The sequence below is a fragment of the Apostichopus japonicus genome, chromosome 2 (assembly GCF_037975245.1).
Source record: "Apostichopus japonicus isolate 1M-3 chromosome 2, ASM3797524v1, whole genome shotgun sequence".
NCBI lineage: Eukaryota > Metazoa > Echinodermata > Holothuroidea > Aspidochirotida > Stichopodidae > Apostichopus > Apostichopus japonicus.
The window spans coordinates 23,956,148-23,971,799 of NC_092562.1; the positions used below are offsets into that span (position 1 = coordinate 23,956,148).

General features: G+C 37.3%; 1 protein-coding gene across 1 annotated transcript in view; it reads left to right on the top strand.

Annotated features, from left to right (window-relative positions):
* Positions 1-633: 633 nt before the first annotated feature.
* LOC139982872 (uncharacterized) overlaps positions 634-15,652 on the top strand; it is a 45,967-nt gene continuing 30,948 nt past the window's right edge. The window contains exons 1-5 of the mRNA XM_071996024.1: positions 634-900; positions 2,606-2,935; positions 4,597-4,863; positions 10,017-10,148; positions 15,450-15,605. Coding sequence (XP_071852125.1) covers positions 819-900; positions 2,606-2,935; positions 4,597-4,863; positions 10,017-10,148; positions 15,450-15,605 — 967 coding nt within the window. The 5' untranslated portion in view covers positions 634-818. The remainder of the gene's footprint in view (positions 901-2,605; positions 2,936-4,596; positions 4,864-10,016; positions 10,149-15,449; positions 15,606-15,652) is intronic.

Genomic DNA, 15,652 nt, shown 5'->3' on the forward strand with positions numbered 1-15,652 from the left:
TTTTTTAGCTTCATTTCTCGCCTACCATAAACGCAGTGCGATCTTTTCAAATAAACCGTCTTTATAAAGCAAGAATAGTTGACTGTAGGCTTCATTGGCCCTATAACAACAAAATGTATTATTGCGCCCACGGTATTGATATAGTACATATATGCACCCTCATAGTTTTCATATAGGCCCCATAGTAGGCCTACACACGTACATGTTCCCTCGAACAGCTGAGAATCTCATGTTACCAGGGTAATGCTTAATACACGTTTCACCTGGATGCCCTAGCAATCGGTACCTAGGAATGTAACTATGTGTAATTGTGTATTGCATGTGTATAGGCCTATAATAGCCTGCATGAGGCCATTTTCTTCATCGAATAATATAAAAGAGCTCTCGAACATCTAACGTAGCGCCTGAAACAAGATTGACAGGGGCAATTTTCCCAAAATAACACCCGAAATTAAAAAGAAAGTATTTTGGATCCTGATTATGAGATATTTCGGACATGGTATCCCTATTTTAAAGTTGGGTATATGCCGCTTGGAAACCTCGGGAAGTGCCGTTTCCGGCCATCTAGAGGGTTTGTTAATCCCAAAATGTTCTTGTACGCTTCGCGCCAACCCATGGTGGCGCTACGCTTAGATAGTCAACAAGGTCATATCCCCCCCACTCGGAATTACGGATCGCCGCCCATGGTTAGCAAAGCTTCTAAATAAAGCGAAGTTTCTAAACAGACGGCTAAAAGAGTGGTTTAATTCACAAAGAACCGCCTAAGAAGTTGGAATACATTCTTGTGAATATAATTTAATAAGGATGATAAGCTTATAATGGATCCTTTCGTGAAAGTTGGTGCAATGAATCGCTATATTGTTTTCTTCAGCTGGACACTTTTAGTCCGGTGTGTCGATGGTAAGTTGGTTAGTCCGCAAGCAAGAGTAGTACGTGAATTTGCCATTGCAATGGATGCTCCAATAGCCTATATGTAGTTTTCAGACAGGCAGAGGATAATTCTGCAAAAGCTGAAATATGTGGAATATATATTGTTCTATATTTAAGTTATATGCTAATGCTGAATTTGGTATCCCAATTGTTCAAATAATATAATCCTTAAGTCCTAATTTGGCCTCATTTTACAGTCAGGTCTAATTGTGGATGGCAACCATAAACAGCTAGAGGCCAGTGCAGTACAAAAATTATTAATTTTGGAAGCATATTTTATGATATGGTAGGCCTAGTCTAGGCCAAACTGGGAGCAATTAGAGAGCACCATAGCACGCAAAAACACCCCTCAAATTGAGTGGCTCTATATGTCGAGTTTTCCAAGTCCAAAGGTGTCCCTGGAGTGGCTACTCTATAGCTCGCTGCATCGGATACTTCATCAAATACCATTGTAGTACGTATTATAATGAGAACGACCCATCATTGCCCTTAATCATTTCCTAGCTACTCATGTTAAATGTTAAGAAAATTTTCCCCATAATTAGGCTACATTCAAAGTTTTCCTTGGAGAGTTATACTACACTGGAGGCTCCGTCGACTGTAGGCCTACGTCAAAAACTTGAAAAGAAGTCTATCACTATTATGCGAGTTTAATGTTAAGAAAGTTGGAAAATATTTCTTAGTCCAAATTTTGTATCCCTGGGAGTGGCAAAACCGGCTGCGTTGGATACTTTGTCAAATACTCATGTGGTATTATAATGACGTTAACCTTTGTTGTACCATGTGAGCATTGTGTGTATGTGTGTACAATGTAGCCAGTTACACTGTGGACTTTGTGTTTGTGGGGTATTCTATAGTTGTGCCGCTAACTTGTCTCTCTAGGATCATATATAGGCCTAAATTAAGTTAGCTCAATCGTTAATATAATAACACCTGATCGACCTTTTTTAAGAGGGTTTCATAATGATCGACATAATTACAGCCTTACAAGTTTTATAGCATCAGTGTATAATTGCCATTTTTATAGGCCAGATTTTTTCTAGGAGAAGGGTACAGGGTAATAAATTTTTGTTGGAAAATCCCGAACGATGGAAAATATTCTAGCCTTGACCGGGATTCGGACCCGGACCTCCCACTTCATATGCCTATAACCAACTAGGCCATGGACGCTGACTGTATGTCTAGTAAGGAAGGTCGTCATTCCACTATATCGAACAATACCAAGTGTGTTTTGGTAACATATTTTGCCTTATTCTAGAGGTCAACCATCTATCAATCATATATATATATATATATATATATATATATATATATATATATATATATATATATATATAAATATATATATATATATATATATATATATATATATATATATGTATATATATATATATATATATATATATATGTAATAGTGAACAGAGCTAGGTGACCAAGTGTTGGAGCCGAAATTTAAACATTCATTGCATTATCTTATTTTTTTAATTTAATTGGCTCACTAAAATATGATTTATCATAGCTTGAGATTCTTGCTATTGACAAAGGTACTGTACATGTGTAATGCTGTGATTAGTTCAGAGTTTTTCCCCAGCTACATTAACTGTATTTAAACTAACTAACATGTTGTACCCTTGAAGTGTCACCAACACCATATTTTTGTTTTTTCTTTTTGCAGCCCAGTCTTTTGCCAATATCGCAGCCTTACTGAACAGTCCACAAATAAGTAACAGCCTTGATTCGACTATAACAGTTTTCAAATTTAGTAATCAGAGTGTGCAGTTTGATAAAGCCAAGTTCCAGGGTATCCAACGGTCATATCAAAGATTGATACTCACTGGAAATGATCCTCCTCATCATGGCACCATAGAAGAAGATAATTCTTCAGCAAAGTTGATTATGGAAACAGATCTCCCTGTAAATCAGAAAGTTGGTATCTACACCATAACAATATCTGAAGGTTCTGAGACCGAACAGCTGCTGCGTGTGGTACTACTAAATCAAAACCGTAAGTTTAGAATCCCAGCAGGCAATGGCAAAGTACAGTAACTTTAATGGGGTGGCTGGTCTTGGGATTATTGTTCAACTTTCTACTGATTTTATCCGGGTTTTCTGCAGCAGGAGTTAAACACAGTTTGCAGTTGTATGATGTGTGCGACTTGAAATGACTGTTTGATTTAGACAGCATCTTCAAAAAATGCTCCCCTCAAATAAAAGAATGAACATAGGCTTAGGAAAGTGGGGTTTGGAGGGGAGAGGAGGTAGGCAGATGGTAAGCTTCACCTGTTTTACAATTGGTGGGGCAGGAATTTTGGATGCAGTCCACAGCAGTGTTAGATTATTCACTTATTCAGCCAAAGATTGCAAAGCAATCAAAAATTATTTGTGATATTAAAAATCTGTCAAAATTTTGACTTGTTGGCCCCTTTAACAATAAGTGCCCCTTCAACTTTCATAACAAGTCAAATTTGTTGACAATGTAAGGTACAATGGGAATGCAACACAGAAATTTATGTTTAAACTTCCTCATAAAAGTAGCCATTTCAATTCAGAAAGAAAATTGAGAAAATAAACAATCAATATTTCAAAATTCAAAATAAATTGCCAAAATTTGGAGGAAATAGTCCAAACTTTACTTTGAAATAAACAAGTTGAACTTTGGGCATCAGAAGTCAAAGATCTGTTAAGAAAGTAACTCCAACCAGTTGTTACGAGGTATAACCTGTATAATACAGTAAATCAAATTGAAAAGGTTTCAACCAGACGTAGGCATAGAAACGTTGAAACTTTGAAAAGGAAACTTAATTTGGAGAGAATAGTCAATATTTCAAGAACAAAAGTTAAAACTTCCAATCCCATTAGTTTTCTACCCCTTAACTTTTTGGTATCTTTCTATTCCACGTATGCAAAGCTAAAAGGGAGAACGATAACGGGGGGACATATTTTTAAAGATGAACTGCAATTTATGAATTATTGAAGCTGAATAGTGCAGCGTGACCGTTTTATGATCTTTCAAATTATCAAAGGTAGTTTGGGCCAATATGAATGCAATAGGAATGTGAATATGCAATATTATGAATGATACAGTTGAAGTTCCTAAGAGTGTAATACACACAAGTGAATGATTGAATTTTTGTTTCCAGTTTTCCTGTAGTCCCGAGATATGTATTAAAATTGTGCTCTTTTGATTTTAGTGTTCATGTGTCTAACTTGGAGAGCGCTGTAGTGATATGGCTATTAAAGGCAATGAAGTGATCTTAGGGATTGCAGGTTTAAGTCCAGCTGGCCAGATATGAGTCCTTGGACAAGGCACTTTAGCTCCATTGCCTCTCTTCAACCAAGTGTGCCAATGGAGACTTGTGTGGCAACTTGTGTGTTAAACTAGGTGGTGTGCCGATTTGTGGCTGCACCGTATGGAAATTCCCCTGAGGGAACATGAAGATGTGGCACACTGTAATGTTTGAATTGTGCACATTTGGGTGAGTGGGTTCCTGAGACAAATTACCAATGACCAGCAGTTAACTGTTGTAAGATCATGTGCAAAGGCCTTGCCTCTATACAAGACTGCAACAAGCAAAACTTTAACCTTGAACCTTTAGAATAGAATGAAAAAAGTATGCCCAAATTTAATATTTTTTTTTCTCAAATTGATGTGTTTTTTAACTTTAGCACCTATCACCCCAGTTGAATACTCTACAGTAGTGGTACGTGGACAAGAGGCCCAAGTTTCTGTGTCAACATCAGAAGAGCAGTCGACACTGAGATGGCGCAGAAATGGACGTTTCTGTAATTCAAAATTCAATGATTGTACATGTTCTAAAGTTGCTTCATGCACTGTTGCAACTTCCGAGCTGTCAGACTCATTTGTAATGGAATCTTTCATAGCTGGAGGATACCAGAATAACACTCATGCAATAATGAATGTTATTATCAGAGGTAAGTTTTGCTCGACGATAGATTTCTTTCATTAAAAAAACGTCAAACAAATCACTTTCTGTTAACAATGTTTTGACACAACTTTACTTTGAAAATGTTGAGAGCAAAATTTTTAGCTATTCAAAAGTTTCTGTGGTTTTTCCAAATCCATATTGGTTACAAATAATTAAATATGTTTGAACTCCTACCTCCATCTTTGCATCCTAACTACATAGACATTTGCTGCAGTCTGCATAAGGTTTAGACCCTCCAGCTATCACATCAAATTTCAAATGTAACTGCATATACCTTTCAAAAGCATGTTTGCAGTCTGTTTCCAAGGAAGTATGAACCTGTCAGAATAATGTTTACATCAATGCTATATCTGTATGTGATGGTGCTCTGCAATTAGTCTAGAGTTTATCACCTGCTTACCTAAAGGAAAAGGGGGTTCAACACAGAGAAAAGATCAAATAGGAGGTTATGTTACATCACTAAGTTCCAATGGTACATTAGTCTATGGCACAGCACGAATGGTCTTAAAATGAACAAGAACTGCAGATACACAGATACAATACGTTGAACAGACACTCCAGCTTAGCTAATCCATTAGTATACTAGTACATATGTTGTGTGTGATAGCCCTCATTCAAAATTTTGAAAAGCTCTTTTTTATTCAAGATATATACATTTGAAGTTTTGATAAATCCGGGGAAACTACGACTTTCTGTGTTGACCATTTAGCCCTTAATAAATTAAATCCTAATTACAAGCCCACACATATCATTTGCATGATGTGATGTTCCTCTTTTAATAAAGACAACAAAATATTTCAAAAAGTTGTCATAGGCTACAAACCTGCATTCAGTGTCCTTGAATTGAAGGTTGTGAAAACAAGGAACAACATATAACAGAACATTAGGCAAATTAGGCAATTAGGAAGTTGACATGACATCCGAAAATTACGTAGACTTAACAATAATTTACACGCAATCTGAAAATTACATTGACATAACAATTTTGCTACTAGATGGGCAAAATAATCAGGAATATTGACAGTGAATTTTCAGATCCAAAATCATTTAATATTTGCAGTTCTGTGTACCAAAGTGATAGTACTAGCAAATCTAAACCCAAGGAATAGGTTTCCAATTAATTTTAACCTATACACATGCACACTAGGCTAAATTTGAATGTTAATGTTGAGGAGCAATATTTTTTATTTTTAACTTCTTTGAATAATTATGAATACCTCAATTATGTATTTCTCTCCTTGAGTTCAATACTAGTTCAAAATTAGTAAAAAAAAAAAAGTAACTCATGTTTAGTTTGCTTGGCAGTCAATTGTTTTACATCGTCAAATTGTGAAGCATTTAGTCCAAACTGTGGAAAATTTGCCTTTAAACAAACACATGTGTACTATTACTACTATGAAATGTGTCCCCCCCCCCCCTAAAAAACAAAATTGCTGTGCATGATGATCATTCAGCTGTCAGTGTGAATTTTACACTTACAACATTAAACCTTACATTGTCACAAAGAATTTTTTCCAATTAGAAGTTTTGGAAGTAAAACATACGGATAATTGTTGAAATATGGTTCAATACTGCAAGTAACAGAAGAAACAAAAGTCAGGAGAAAAACTGTGACTTTTAGTTGATGTTTAAGTGTATGTACGCTAAGACTCTGAATAAAAACAGTTACTCCGACAACCATGCAGTCCCACTGTTTAAATATCAATGGCACAGTTGGGTGATGTTATTTACAAGTTTTGATGTGATGATGGTTCACCCTTCCACTATGCCATATGAATAACACAAACTGCATGAAGGTGTTTACAGTACTGCACACTTGTGGGTGGATGGAATGCAATATACTTTACAGTTGATAATAGTTATTGTGAGCTCTATGCTAGCGATTACCTTAAATTCTCACCAATATTGCGTTACAGCAGCTAGTGCTAGTGATTAGCTTGTAAAAAATTCCAATCATACAATGTTACCCCAGCTAGAGCTCTGCAAGTCATTAAACCTTAATTTCCATTACTATTGTGTTACACCAGAATGAGCTCTGTAATAAAGCTATTAAACCTTCAATTTCTATCACTATTGTGTTACACCAGTTAGAGCTCAGTGCTAATGTTTAAGCTTACATTTCCACCAAGTTAGTGTTACCCCACCTTGTGCTCTGTGCTAGCTATTAAACCTTAAATTTCCACCAATATTGTGTTACACCAGCTAGTGCTCAGTGCTAATGCTTAGGCTTACATTTAAATCCTTAATTTCTCTTCCACGTGGCTTTAGCAGCCGATAATTACTTATTCGGTATCGCATGGCAAAATGCTATACAAAATTGTGCACTTGCTATACAATTTAGTACGCAATATGGTGCGCTTACTATACAAGTGCAAATATGTATATAGCAAAGATGTATAGTATAGGATAAGGCTTGGATAGCGGTTAGAGTATCCGCCTAACAAATCCTTAGGTTCTAGCATAAAAAATTCCGCCAGGAGCCATATTCTTTTGACCTATTCAAATTCCGCCAGGAGTCAGATTCTTTTGACCTATTCAAATTCCGCCAGGGGCCAGATTCTTTTGACCTATTCAAAAATCGCCGCAGTGCAGTGGTGATGTGCGGAGTCTTCCGTGGATTGGTATTTCTGGTTTATGAACTTGGGCAAAAGGGGTTTGTTTCTGTTCTTCACTTGGTTTCGAAACAACTTCGCTCGTCATGGCTGCACTGCATTGTTGTCGAATTGAGTGCCTTTGCCTACCTCAGTATTTGAGAAAGTGATCAGATGCTGGGGCATACATTCTCGTGCGTCGGATGGGGACGTTAAATGGCGGTCCCGGGAGCAGGAATGGGAGCGTATGCACATCCTTGCCGGGGTATCCTCTGAGCAATTATTGAAAAAAAGAAGGCTTGAAATAAGCCTGTGTTCATCCATGATCTATAACACTGATAGGGTCTCAAATAAGGTAACTGTAAGCTTCCTGATCCTTTGGTCTTTGAACTAAAATTAACATAAACTATAGCAGGTTTTGTATGCAACTCAACCATGACAATATTTCAAAAGAGACATAATTCAGAAGCTTCCAAACTGTTTGCTGACATAAAGTTTGGATACAATCCAAATTATATATACTGTGTATTTAGACTGCAATTAATGTGAATTGAGCATGCAGTTGAGGGGCTCAATGTCATGGTTACCATGTGGGAGTATATACAAAGTTGCTTTGATACTGTGGTGATAAGTACACCCAGCTTGCATGCATACATAGCCGTGATATAGACATGCAGGGCGCATGAATGTTGGATTTATACCTGGATGCTGTATCCATGGGTACTATGTATCCTACAGGACATCATTTCCTGTTTTCTGTGGGCCATTCAATATGCGTTTCAGTATTATATATGACTTGCAGCTTGTTTCAACTAATTCACGTAACAATGGTATGTACAACTTTATGTAGTACATCACATTTATATAAGGTTTTGTGTAAAGTCTGGTTTAACCGTTTATTATACTTATATTGGTGTAGTATTTTACCAAATTTGACCTATATATAGCTGTCTTGCTGATTGCATGATAAATGTATACATATATACAAAATGGCCAGAAACAAAATCTAGGTATATAGATATTTTATTAATTATAAATTAAAAGAAACAGGCCTAAAATGAATTGTCTACTGGCCAAACTTTCCATCTTTGTTAAATTAATATCAATTGTAAGCAACATTCATTTGCACTGGCAGAAAAATGCCACTGCACATAAAACACTCTAGTGTAATCGACTATATGCAAAAATACGGAATGCGAGTGGCTCCCTCTAAGCCACCCCATCCCCTCCTACTCAAAGTAGTCCTCTCCCTCTTGTCATAGTAGTACCAGGGAGCTGCTACTCTAGAAGCTCTCTGGTAGTACATGGTTATACAGATTACCCATTCGTACAGTAACTTAAAGTGTACTCAATGTGTGGGTAGATATTGGATAGCTCAGTTGGTTATAGGACCTGTAAGCGTGCAAGGCATTAGTTTAAATCTAGCTGTTTGCATGTTCAAGACAATGAATGAAAATTCTTTACTATTTTAAATTTTGGATAGTTTGAATTTTTTTTTTGGGGGGGGAGGGGTACATATACGTACTTAGCACAGTGTAACGCTCATGTTACATTAAAATGAGCTTCCTAGCTCTGTGAGCTTAACTGTCAGGATAATCTAATGAAGTATAATTAACCTAGGATTGTCCAAGATCAGGTTCATTGACATGTCACCCTCCCCCCCCCCCCCACCCAACTGATGGCAAAAACCTATTAGCTATATTTGTCAATATATGCACATTGGTGTGAAGCTCGCTTGAGACATAGGGGGGCAAGACAATTATGTCACATGATGTCAAGTGAAATGTTTTCAATTTTTGTTAGAGGAATGTAATGATGAAAATAAGAACACCTTTTTTTCCGATGCCCTCTGATTCATCCCAGCCCCAGAGACTGTATAGGGGCCGTGAGTACTCCTGACCTAGCTGCCTCTTGCCAAGTTTTAGCTGTACAACATTTGGGCATAGTTTCCATGGTAACAATGAAGTGTGCAATAAGTGTGCTTAATAATGACCTATTTACAGTAACAGTAATAATTGTTCTAATTTGCTGCATTTGTTGTACATATCATTTACTTAATTATGCAGATGAGCTCTTTGAAAGTGACTTTCTTATTTACCCTCTGCATGTGACAAAATGAAGTTTCGTTACCCCCACTACATAATGGTTTGCACCAACTATTAAAATACATAAGTCAATCAATATCTTTCACTAAAGATTTACTTGTCATTGTGGAATATTGGCATTAGTTGCCAAGTGAACGATACCTACATGACTGGACATTCAAACTTAAAAGTTCCATATATAGTCTCTGTAACGTATTCTTAATTAACCTGACACCTCGCTTACAAGTGTTTTCACTTTGCAGGTACCTTCATGACTATATATACTCCCTGGTGTGTTGTCCCCCCACAAAAAATAAAAATATCACCATGATTCACAACCGAAAAGTTCTTCCTAATAATGCAAGCGTCCTCTACATGCACTACTTTATTATGTGTTCGCAGGCAAATGCAGTTCCAGTTCACCTTGTATTTTAATGTGTTCTTTTTTTTTAATGTTATTCCAGAGTGTGATGTTAACCACTGGGGAACCAACTGTACTGAAGAATGTCCTCGTTGCTTAAATGGAGGTGTTTGTTCTGATAAGCATGGTACTTGCATATGCCCTCCTGGATTTAGTGGCCAACACTGTGAAACCGGTAAGATATACATCGAAAGAGCTGAATTATGTGCTATAGACACAGGTCATATATGTTTTTAAAAGTACCTGAAAGTGCTACAAAATTACGCTCGATCCACAAAGATATTTTGTCTGCCTTCCTAGTGTTGCTGGGTTTATATACTGTATATTTGGTACAAGTACTCCAATATTTTTGGGGGGTATCGACTTACAGACCATTCCAGCTGGGTATGTACATTTTAAATGTAAGACCCATTTAAGCATTGGGTGAGTTGATGCATTGAAAGGAAAAGACTTTTCTCTGTTTTGTTTTATTTATTTTTTATTTTTTATCTTATGTTTGCTTCCGATGCTTTGCATCCATCAGAACTATGCAGTCAAGTTGGCGGGTGTATGTGATCCCCTCGCTGGTAAACACGGTATCTCAAGAAGAAATGTGTGATTGATTTGTCATACTTGGTTTATGTATTGGTCAGGGTCAGTAGGTGATTCCTTATAGTTTGGGGTGGGGGATAGGGCTGAGTGGATAGGGCTAAAAGTAAAAAAAAATGTCACTGTCTCTTCAACTGTACGTCCAAGTTAGTTCATACATGGTAACTTGTAACAACATAGTAAGTAGATGTTCTTTGCAACAACAACTTCACTGCATTAATATTTATGAGTGACTCAGCTAGGGGCTTAAAATGACCAAAAACAGCTTGTAAACATGGTATCTCCACAAGCACAGGTTGAATCGATGTCGTACTTGGTACAGTAGGCATATATGACCTACAATGAATAGATGTGCCGTATTGTTTCTGGTTCCCATCTCTTGAATATTAATGAGTGGGCAGGGCCGACCCTACAATTCTCAAGATGTCAATTTCGCTGCAACCGCAAGTCCGATTTAGTTAATACTTGGTATGGTGATGTAACTAAATACATGTCTAGCTTCCAACAACATAATGTAAATATGTAGATATGTGTACATGCTTATGAGATCGTAAATAGGACCTCATTATTATTAATGCATGCATCTGTTTTTAAACTGGATGTCACTAAATAGACTTCTTTAATATGTTGCCGCAATGAAGTCAATAGATTTAATCCCCCGTTGGGATGCACTTGTAAGTTCATGAATATCAGTTAAACATTTATGGCTTACACAATGAATTTGTTTGGTCATTCGAACTACTAAATGTTTTCGTTTTCTGGTGTTTTACTGTGTGTTATAAACCACACTCGACACAGTCATTTTATTAGACACTCACACGCCTCAAAAGACAAGGCTTTGGCCGAGGGTAACTTTGAAAAAAAAAAAAATTACTTTGTGGTCATATTTGTTACAAAAAGCTAGTCACCATGCATTGCATTCGATAGTATTCAACACTTATAATTTATCTATGACAACATTGTAACCTAAATAGTAAACAATTAAAATGTGTCCTTTACCCCCATTGAATTGTTGAATGCATATGAGGAACTGATCTACAGTAATGGTCTGTCAATCCTTTTCTGGACTATGTGTAGTCTATAAATAGTCCAGGACTATGTATAGTCTATACGTAGTCCAGGACTATGTATAGTCTATACGTAGTCCAGTAAACTTAACTTGAACCTCGAGAACCACAGCAGCTGTTAAATTAAGAAGTAATTTCTCCAAAAAATATAAACTGATATAGAAATGCAACCTGGAAATTATTAATAACAATCTGTAATGTCAACGGTTCTGTAAAAAAAGAAAAAAGCTTCTTGTGCCTATAAAGTCATTCTTCAAAGTAGTCCAGCTATTAAATGTTTAACTTCAGCGCAGGAATATTCCGTGACCGGACAAATACCCCCAAACAAATAACCCCGAACGATTACCCCACAGTCAAAAACCCCCCGGACGATTACCCACCGGACAATTACCCACCGGAAAAAATACCACCCCGGACAACTACCTCCAGGACAACTACCACCCGGACGAATATCCTTCTGGACATATACCGTTAACTATAGGAGACGGATGCAGCGACGGATACGCAGGTCTTTTTTGAGTTTAGTTTCCCGCGGGCCCCAACATATACCCTGGTCCCTCTGGCAACTGCGAGAGGATATTTACAATTGGACCAGGGTGCCCGTTAAACAGTTGTAACCACTAGGGTCGCCGTGTGCCTTGGCCCTTTTAACCTCCCCCGACTTTTTAAAAAGATTTGAGCTTTTCATATACACGCCCCAAAACTCCAGGATAGGGGTTGACAATGAACCGAGGCCCGAGTCAAGATAGTAGGGGACGGCGGTTGAAGAAGCACGACGGGTGGGGGCGTAGTTGGGCATTGGTCACTGATGGTAGTTACTATTAATTTACTATTATTTATAGTGACACTATTCTGTTTTATTAATCTCCGAACAATTCCGGTTTCTTGCGACTTACCATTTTTAAGTTCACTTCTGAGTAATTTTGCTTGATGATTTGTTAACTTATGTTAGTTTTTGTATAGCGCTTTATGTATGGCACATTCATCTCGGAGCGCTCTGAATCCCTGGTCATCAGGCTGGCTGCCGAGAATCCAGCGCACACGCTATGTGACCTCACATGTACCCATTTATACACCTGAATGGAGAGGGGAAGTCGATATAAAAGTGCCTTGCCCAAGGACACAACATAATGGTGATAGCTGGAATCGAACCCACAATCCTGAGATCATATATCAAACCAATGCATTAGCCACTCGGCCAAAACGCTCCTCTTGCTTTTTCTAAGCTATTTTGTTTCCTTTGGAGTGCACGTCATTTTATGATGGGAGGAGCAGAGAGGACGGACGGGGCAAGCACAACCACGGTCCACCCCTCTAGTTTGGTGTGCATGATCATAATCCATACCCCCTGTGCATTGCTTCATGAACCGCTGGGCTATTAGTCAAAACCGGTACGGGGTAACCCGTTATACCAGCAGAATTTACTGTGAGGTTTCACAATAGTATGTACGGTTGTATGAAAAATAAGAAAGAAAGAGGCTGGAGACCACGACGTTACTACCATTTGGAAAAAAAATCTATTCTACAGTCATTCTTTTGCAAAACAAATGATGATAACTCGACAATGCTCCCCTGCAGTGGCGACGAACAGGTTGCTACCCACTCTCTCAGCATTCCGGAAGTGGCTTAAGGCTGAGAATTGACTCCGTTGACTCACGTCTGTCGGATGGGGCCGGACAGTAAATGACACTCGAGACAAGTCGACAAGGGGCCATGGTATATAAACACAAAATTAGTATACACGCAAATCTGGTTTATATGCAAATTCGGTATACACACAAATTAAAGGCGCGACGACGCTCCTTGGAACTGCTTGTCTGAGAAGCAGTTCCCTGGACGCACCAGTTAAAAAATTGAGGCATGTGCAATAAGTCTTCCTAATTGGTAACATTTTATATTATTAACAATGTCATATGTTTATCTAAGTTGATATTCATGGTGTCAAGTGGGAAATGATGGTCGTCCGAACCATTCGACCCCCCCCCCCTCCAGCGTACTGACTTGTATATCTCATTTTTCGAAATGCCCTTGGGTGCAAATCGGAGTAATAAGTTGCAGTACCATGTACTAAAATAGTTTTTGATCGCTCGTTCTTTTTTCAGTCGCTTTTTGCGATACCGACATTTCTGATGGTATTATTTCCTCTGTCCCCGCTTGCTACGCCAGTGGTCTGTCCACTAGCCTGATCGGTAGAGAGAGAGAGTCGATTTGTTAAGGTTTTACGGCTCAGTTCCAACCAATTGGTTTAGGTTGCGCCGGCCGCGGCCTTTTTTTCAGTTGTGGCACACTGGCTTGTTTTCCCTACTCCATTGCTTGAGCACCAAGCACAATAGCAATAGGTTCCAATTTTAAAGTATTCGGTATGACCCGGCCATGAGTCGACCCCTAATTTACCGGCTGCAAGTCGGATGCACTAACCACTTGACTGCCAATATCTTACCACACCTAATATATGCTGTTTCTGCTTGGTATCACTTTTTACTAATTAAAGATAATAAGAGAATTATTACTTTTTTAAAGTATTGTTCTAGAATTTTTAATATAGATTTTAATTTTCTTATGAGTACTGTAAACAATGCTGCTAAAAATGAGTTCATTAGAAGTGTAAATTGCGAGAGAAATGACAGACATTCTTTGCATACCGAACTTAACTCTCTACTTCGAGAAACTACTAGGTATAATTTGAGAAAAAAAGCAATAACACCAAAATTCAGAATGGTGATCTGGAAAATGTATTGTAGACAGCTGCACTTGTACGTTTTGTATATATATATATATATATATATATATATATGTGTGTGTGTGTGTATATATATATATATATGTATATATAAATATGTATATGGATGTATGTATGTGTATATGTGTACATATGTGTATATGTATATGTGTATATATATGTGTGTATATGTATATATGTATATATATATATATATATATATATATATATATATATACTATATATATTGTTTTTGTGTTTTGTACACTAACATTTTAAAATAATTTCTTGTTACATACTCACTTTTGATGTCCTTTTTATAAAAATTTATATTTATACTGGAAATAAATAAATGAAAATGAAAATGCAGTCGGTCTGAGAGATGGGGGAAAGGGGGGGGGGTACAACTAACGACAAATGTAAAGAGTTTTTCGGAACAATTTGGTTTTTGCTTTTTATAAGCGTTTTATTCATATAAGTCATTTGAACTACTAAATGTTTGAATGTCTATTAGCCCATGCTCTGAAACGTTTTGGATTACTGAATAATATTCTAACGAATTGTTGATTTTGAAACTGAAAATTAAATGTAAAAGTAATCAGCCAAAATTATGAGCTCGAAATTATCGAAAGCGGCAAAATTGTACTTTAAGTTACATAAAAAAGAAATGACAACATCTTAGGTTCTTTGCCAAGACAAAACAGCAAAATATTCAACTATTGATAAGGGTGTTTATTGTTTAATTAGGTCTCTTATCAAATATTACTGGTAACACATATATTTATATTTGAAGGGAATTCACTCTAAGTGTTGTTTCCAACAAGTTTCCACATAAAAGTTACAATATTATTTGAGCCTCTTGCTTTGAATATTTGAGCTCTTGGACCGGATTTCTCAATTCATTCTCACTTACTGATAAATAATTATGGTGGAGTTTCTTATTGGTTTTTAAAATCAGTGTTGAGTTATAATCTAGATTAAAAGATACCACTTGGGCGGGGGCAGGGGGGGGGCAGCAGGATGACACTATTGTCTTGATTCAGCTTATTGATTTAAGAAAATGAAATTGATTAGTATGTCACGTCGACCTTCTTCTGTACAGTTCGTGGACGGAATGTTTTTGGACAAAACGGTGAATTCCGATGTGACGAAGACGCAGAAGACGATGCTACCAGTTGTCAGGGTTCACAAATATGTTATCCAAATCCATTTGGTTGTGCTTGTCCAGCTGGCTACTCAGGCCTTGGGTGTATGACAGGTAAGATTCACTTTGCTTCCTTGCTTACCTGTCCCCTCACAAAACTG